The sequence below is a fragment of the Nannospalax galili genome, unplaced genomic scaffold (assembly GCF_000622305.1).
Source record: "Nannospalax galili isolate Female #2095 unplaced genomic scaffold, S.galili_v1.0 scaffold49, whole genome shotgun sequence".
NCBI classification, from domain to species: domain Eukaryota; kingdom Metazoa; phylum Chordata; class Mammalia; order Rodentia; family Spalacidae; genus Nannospalax; species Nannospalax galili.
This window is the reverse complement of record NW_008359444.1, coordinates 718,632-726,006: the sequence shown is the minus strand read 5'-3', so window position 1 is coordinate 726,006 and position 7,375 is coordinate 718,632. Positions and strand designations below refer to the sequence as shown.

The following is a 7,375-nucleotide window of genomic DNA, read 5'->3' as shown; positions in this document are numbered from 1 at the left end:
CTGTGGGTGGTGCCACTCCTGGGCAGGTGGGCCTGTGTTGTATAAGAAAGCAGGCTGAGTAGGGGCCAGGAGAGCAAGCCAGTAAACAGAATTCCTCCATGGCCTGTGCTCCAGCTCCTGCCTCCAGGTTCCTGCCCTGAGTTCCTACCTTGGGCTCCCTGATGAACTGTGATCTGGGAGTTATAAGCTGAATAAACCCTTTTCCTCCCCAAGTTGGTATTGGTCAGAGTGTTTTGTCACAGCAATGAAGAAACAAACCAGAACAGAAATGCATGTGCATCTTCATGTCAACTGTATTAAAAATGAATTTTTCTGTATGAAACTGTATTTCAGTAATGAAATGGAGACCTTTTTTAAAGTTTAAAACCTCATTTAATTTTATGTCTTATAGGGTTTAGACAGAGTACAATACTGTATAACTGTATTAATTCAACTATATACCTAAAAATTTACAGCCAATTTTGAAAGAGATGCATCTTAGCTCTGGAAATTGTTATTGAATATGTCAATGCTGTTGTAATGAAATGCTTCTTCTAATTATATGGTTATTAAATAAACAATTTTTTAAAAAATTAAAAAAAAAACTTTTTAAGTGAAGTTTGGCTTGGGATTAAGACAGAATTGCAAACAAATTCTGAAGTGACCCCAAACATACAATACAAAATTTGTATTTTGTATTACAAATTTATGTGAAATGGCATTCTCGGCAGTAATGATTATAAAAGCCAAATATTGATCTTTTTCAACTCTGAAAAGTGATTTATGTAAAAATAAATGAGTAGACTTATCTCATTAAAAAAAATATTACCCAAAATGTTCATTTACAACATAAAAACTACTTGACATGCAAAGAAAAGGAAAACATGTCCTGTACACAGGCAATGGCCATCAAACGACGCTGTCTTCAGGCATCCCAGGTGCCTGTAATGGCTTCAAGCCCCATAGTTACACACAGCCAAGAAAGTGAAGAGGGAAGAGGCTCAAATACTTAGAGGAAACAGAATAAAACCTTCAGCAACCAGGAATGCCAATAAAAACAGAAATGACTAAAGAGGACTGAACAGCTCTAGAATTATAAGTGGCAGAAACTGAAGTAAAAACTTTGACAGAGGAACTCAACAGTGGCAAAAGGAGGCACAGGGCAAGCGGTGAACTTAACAACAAAGGACTAAAAGCCTCACACTCTGATGACTGGAGAAAGGAAAACAAAAGATTGAACAGAACCTCCAGGGCCTGGGGAAGAGTCCCAAGCTTGCTGGCATCCGTAATGAGTTCCAGAGGAAGTCTGGGCCCCACACATCCAAGTCAGATGTAAACATTAATCTACACATTCATGAAGCCTAACGAACCCCAAGGAGCCAAAGATTCCCACTGGGACACATCACAGGGAAAAAGAGCGAGCCACAGAAACCAACGCATGACACCCAAGGAGCAACTATGAGTTTAACAGCTGACTTCCAGTCGGGAGCGGTGGCCAGAGCAGAGTGAGCCACAGCCTCAAAGGACTTGAAGAAATCCCCATCACACAAGCTCTGAGGCCACTGCAAAGCTGACAAGACAGAAAAGGGAAATGGCTGGGAATGCGGCTCAGGCCTGGTGGGGCACACCTGAGATCCCAGCACTGGGCAGTACAGCTAGGAGGGTCAGGAGTTCAAGGTCATTTTCAGCTACAGAGGGAGTTCAAGGCCAGCCTGGGCTACAAAAGGGGAGGAGGGAGAAAGATACGGAGAAATGGGTGAAACTTTATCTTTTGTTCATTCACTCTTAGTTTTTGAGACAGGGTCTCACTTTGCTGTAGCCTAGACTAACCTAGAATTCACTAACCCAGGCTGTCCCTCAAAACACAACCCTACTGCCTTGGCCTACCAAGTCTGGGATTATAGGCATAAACCATCCTGAACTGAAAATTTCTAAAAATGGCTCCAGGATAAGCTTTCCACCCTGACCTCCGTGAGGTGAGAACAAGCCATACTCTCCCAGTCTCTGCTTGTGTGTGATAGGACACGGGCGCCACCTGGCCTTTCCTGCCGCACCCATTCTCCTCTGGCAGTTCTTGCCATGTTCCTCCTAGACGGGCTTCACAGTGACAAGAAGAAATACCCAGGGGAGCCAGAAACACCTGTCCATCTTCTTAAAATGCACAGCGCCTGAGTGTCAGGATGATGCTGAGCACGCTGCCAGGTGCTCACTGGGCATCTGACCCGTATCACGTAGCCACTCCTGTCCCCATGCTGCTGCTTGCTGGTGCATCCCTTTCATGCTACCCTTCCAGGTGTCAGTGCTCAAGCCTCTTGCCTTTCAATAAATGTGAGTGGGTAGCATACCGTTGGCTTCTGCATTTTCTTTCTTTTTTTTCGGTCTTTCGAGACAGGGTCTCCCTATAGCCCCAGTTGTCCTGGAACTCACTATGTAGACCAGGCTAGCCTTGAACTCACAGAGATCTGCCTGCCCCCGGGTGCTGGGATTAAAGGCATGGCTACCACGCCCGGCTGGCTTCTGCATTTTCATCTCCTCTGACAGTCTCTGCTTTTTAAATGGCACAGAAACTTTCTAGTTATGTATAAACTAAGCAGCACAATGGTTCACTGGACTGGATTTTGAATTAACTAGGAGACACACCTCTGGGTGTGTCTATGAGGGCATTTCCAGAGGGTTTGTGGACTGTACCATCCCATGGACTAGGGACCTTGACTGAATGAAGAGGGGAAAGTAGGAAGCCAGCTGAGCACTAAGCATTCTCTGATCTCTGCTTCCTGATCCATGGAGATGTGAGGAGCCCCAGTCACAAACTCCCGCTGCCACGAACTCTTCTCACCTTCCTCACCATGAGCCAAAACAAATCTTTCTACCCATAAGCTGCTCATCAGGTGTTTGGTCATAGTGATGAGTACAGGAGCTAACACAACACTACAGCATAGCCCATGGTGAATCATGCCAGAAAGCATGTTGAATTCAGTGGCAAACGCATGACAACTGAGAACACGTGGGTGCTGCTACCACAGTCAGGCAAACTGTCACTGCAGGTGTTTGCTAGAAAACAGAGATTTGAAATAAAAACACACACTTACAACCAAATACATTTGGAAGAAATAAGCAAATCAAACTTAAATACAAGTAACGGAGTGGCCCCCATGACCAGGTTTCCTCAGGCTGTGTGCTATACACAAAGTGCTTTGTTCTTATACCTGTCCTGCCTTGCCGTAGACAACACACAAAACAGTATTGACTCGCCCTGAGAACAGAGGGTGTCACGGTTAATCTCAATTGCCAACCTGAGATCTACAATCAATTGAGAGATAGGCGTCTGGGCATGCCTGTGGGGGATTATCTTGATTAAACTGAGAGAAGGATGAACGCCGCCCTCACTGTAGATGGCACGATTCCCCAAGCTAGGGTCCTAGATTATATAAAAAGGAGAGGATGAGCCAAGCAAGCACAAGCACTGTCATCTCTGCCTTCTCCTGCCTGCGGACACAATGTGACTAGCTGCGTCAAGCTCCCACCACCCTGACTTCCCCCACCGCATCCCTTTGAATTGTGGGCCAAAATAAGCCCTTTCTCACTTACATAGCTTTTGTCAGGTTTTTTTAATCACAGCCACTGGAAAAGCAACTGATAGACTTGGAGAGGACTTTAAAGACCTTGTCAACCTACCCTCCTGTCACGCATGCCCTGGTAACTCCAAAGCATTCTAAAGTCATTTTCATTTTGTTTCAATACTTACCCATCTCCACAGGTAACATTTTGATAGGATTTCTTTCTAAAAGCAAAGTTCTCAAATGTCTTTAAAAGAAAATAAAAAGTGATTTAAAAAGCAGAAAATCAAACGATCATCTGTAAAGTATGTTAAACTTTGTCACTTCCCTTTACTTGAAGCACAGATGTCCTGCACACATGCATACCTATGTGCCCAGCAAACACTCAAGTGTTTGAAGACTGGGGTAAGGCTTTACCTTTACGTTGAACTCTGTCCTGTACCTTTCATTCCATTTTGTTTCTTTATTCACATTGAATTCTTAATACTGTGGGTTACTAATTCGACAGCTTTTCCTCCTTACTCCTTAGGGACCCTCAGGTGAAATCCGGCAGGTCTCGGGTACCTCATTCCTTCACTGTGCTGTCCACCTTAGGGACAAGATCCCTCTCACAGGCAGTGCTAGCAGAGGAGGGGATTCTGGACCGTCCACCTGCACCTGCTCCATACCGGGCTACACCCAGAGACTCTGAAAAATGCAGAAACCACTGTGTCATGTACTGTGTGTGTGACTCTGCGGCAGAGGGCTGGTGAGCTGGGTGAGGAACACCGAGAAGCAGTGGGCAGAGCACAGGGTGGCCTCTGGAGAAAATCTCACACCTACTGACTTTGTCCTTTACCATGGTGTTACTTTCTCATCATTTGAAGTTTGCTTGTTTGCTTTTGAGACAGAGTTTCACTCTATAGTCCACCTGCCTTAGACCTTGTTATACAGACAGTGTGGCTTCAAACTCTCAGCAATCCCCCTGTCTCTACCTCTCAGTGTGGAATTACAGGTCTGCATCACCATGTCCGACCTTATTTGAAGCTTCTAAGGAGTGTGTGGGAAATATTTACCAAATATTGAACTGAAAGTGTTCAGGGGATTTTCTGCCTTATATAATGCACTCACAATGATAAACCTGCAGTGTTAATTCCTTATTATTTTCTGTCAGCAGTCAAAGGTCCTCATTGGTGACCTCAGCACTGACTTGCAAAGGCACAGAAGCTTGTTGACTCAGGAGAATGAATCAACCTGCCTGTTCTAATCTCTGCATGCATGCTCACACAATGCATGCTCACACATCAACACACGGAGAAGGGGGACTCTGATCTGTTATCATTTTTTTTAAAGCTTTAAATGAGCCTACAATTACTTAAAATTTCTAATTAATGTTTCAGCTCTTCAGCAAGCATATCTAATTTTAATGACATAATTGGTGTAAATCAGACACCAAATTATATCCTAAACAACACAAAGCAGCTGGCTTTGACTGGCAAAATCCAAAGATTCCAGACTTGAGGACTGGGCACCTTTTCTGGGAAGCACCAACTAGGTTCCCTGTACTTTAAGCCTTGAGGACAACTACCCTCTAGAACTCAGTGCTGATGTTAAAATACTGTGTGGACAAAAAGCACTCAGCTGACTCAGCACAGAAGATGGTATCCTTGGCAAGGAAGAGAGCCTCCCAGCACAGGACACAAGTTCAGAAGACGAGGAAGCCAGGGCAGATGGGAGGTCTGGGCAGAAACACCCCAGAGATTCATTGGGGAGAGCCAACTCTGCCTGTACCACAACTAGCTGGCCAAGAATATGCCTGGGACACCAGATAATGCCATCCCCTCATCTGTCCATCCATGGCTTGTCCTGCAAGCCCAAGGTCCCCAGAGCTCCAGAAGCAGGCTCTAGGTGTTTTGGACTGATCAGACACATTGTGAGCGAGCTGTGAGCTGCTTCCTGCCAATCTGGGGGCCACAGGGCAGAGACTCGGCACTTGCTCTCACTACCACTTGTAGGAAAGTGCTCACTTCTTAAAATACTTTAAAAACAGTGCATTCAGGCTGCGCATGGTGGCACATGCCTTTAGTTCCAGCACCTGGGAACAGAGGTAGGCAGATTTCTGTGAGTTCAAGGCCGGCCAGGGCTGCATAGTGAGACCCTGTCTCAAAAATCAGAAAAACAAAAACAGGGACTGGAGAGATAGCCCCATGGTTAAGAGCATTTGCTTTAGTTCCCAGGACCCACATGGTGATTCACAACCATTGGTAACCCCAGTTCTAAAGGATCCAACACCCTCTTCTGGCCTCTGTGGGCATTGCCTGCACATGGTGCACTTACATACGTGCAGGCAAAACACACATACATATAAAATTTTCTAAAAAGGTAGAGCAACTTACCTTTTAAAAAAATGAAAATAGTGCATTCAGCAAGGAATTTCTTCAAAACTTATTCTGCTGTTACACAATGAACTCATGACATTATCACTGGGCACCTCTCCATTGGAAATGGGGTTATCCTTGGACACCTCTCTTTTCTATGACAACTCCAATCCCTCTACCTCCTGAGTCAGCCCCTGCTGTTGCCAACTTGACCAGGCCTCCTGCATGGACCTGCCTCCTACACAGACCTGCCCTCCTGCACGGACCTGCCTCCTGCATGGACCTGCCTCCTGCACAGCCCTGCCTCCTGCACGGACCTGCCTCCTGCACAGACCTGCCCTCCTGCACGGGCCTGCCTTCCCGCTTGGACCTGCCTCCTGCATAGACCTGCCCTCCTGCATGGACCTGCCTCCTGCATGGACCTGCCCTCCTGCACAGACCTGCTTCCTGCATAGGCCTGCCTTCCTGCATGGGCCTGCCTTCCTGCTTGACCTGCCTCCTGCATAGACCCTGCCCTCCAGCACCGACCTGCCTCCTGCACGGACCTGCCTTCCTGTATAGACCTGCCTCCCTGCATAGACCTGCCTTCCTGCATGGACCTGCCTCCTGCACAGGCCTGCCCTCCTGCATGGACCTGCCTTCCTGCATGGATTTGCCTCCTGCATAGACCCTGCCCTCCTGCACGGACCTGCCTTCCTGCATGGACCTGCCCTGGCTGCCCAGGCCTTTCTCCCTCTTCCTACCTTTTGCCCTGCAGCTTCCTTCCTCTGGGAGTGTTCTTGAGTCAAGTCCAATTCTACCCGATCCATCTTCAGTTCTTTCAAAATAAATGCCGAAGTAGAGAGCATGGATCCCAAGCCCTGGGACTTTCCTCAGCCCTGACATCTGGCAAGCACAGGTCTGGTTCAGGGACTTGCCTACTGTTTTCCCTCTGCCTAGACAGTGAGGGGAGAGGGCTGAAAATGAGTGTGGAGTTGGGGGAGGCGCTCTTGAGCTAACACAGGAACAGGAGGAAGTAGTGTGGAGAGACAGCTCAGCAAAGGGGATGTGAGTCTGCAGCTGGGGGTGGAAGTGTGGTTGTCAAGGACAGGCAAGACTGGGAGTTCCAGGAAACCCTGGGAAGCTAAGGCACAGGAACAGAGCAGGACAGTCCATATTGCTTGCTCTGTGGTTCCCAGCTTTCCAAAGGGAGATGAATCTTCCATTATCCTCTGAGATCCAAGATGGAGTCTCTAGGGCTCATGGCAGCAACATGGCTGGAATTAATCAGAGGCATTTCTGACCTTGGTCAGCTTCCCCCAGCAGGGTCAGGGTACGACCAGCTGTCCAAAAAGCCACTAGGGCTTTCCAGCAGAGGCAACCAGGTCACCAGCATTCCCCACTGTGCCAAAGAGTCTATCACAGTGCAGTTAGACAAGCCTGGGACAGATGACCACTGCATCCCTGAGCTGGATCTGAGAACTATCTCGGGTTTTTGTTTTT

At 47.2% G+C, this 7,375-nt stretch overlaps 1 protein-coding gene across 1 annotated transcript in view; it reads right to left on the bottom strand.

Annotated features, from left to right (window-relative positions):
• Positions 1 to 7,302, bottom strand: part of Lrrc27 (leucine rich repeat containing 27) — a 20,421-nt gene extending 13,119 nt beyond the window's left edge. The window contains 2 exon segments of the mRNA XM_017795615.2: positions 3,725 to 3,783; positions 6,637 to 7,302. Of these exon segments, the coding sequence (XP_017651104.1) occupies positions 3,725 to 3,783; positions 6,637 to 6,741 (164 nt within the window). The 5' untranslated portion in view covers positions 6,742 to 7,302.
• Between the last annotated feature and the right edge of the window lie 73 nt (positions 7,303 to 7,375).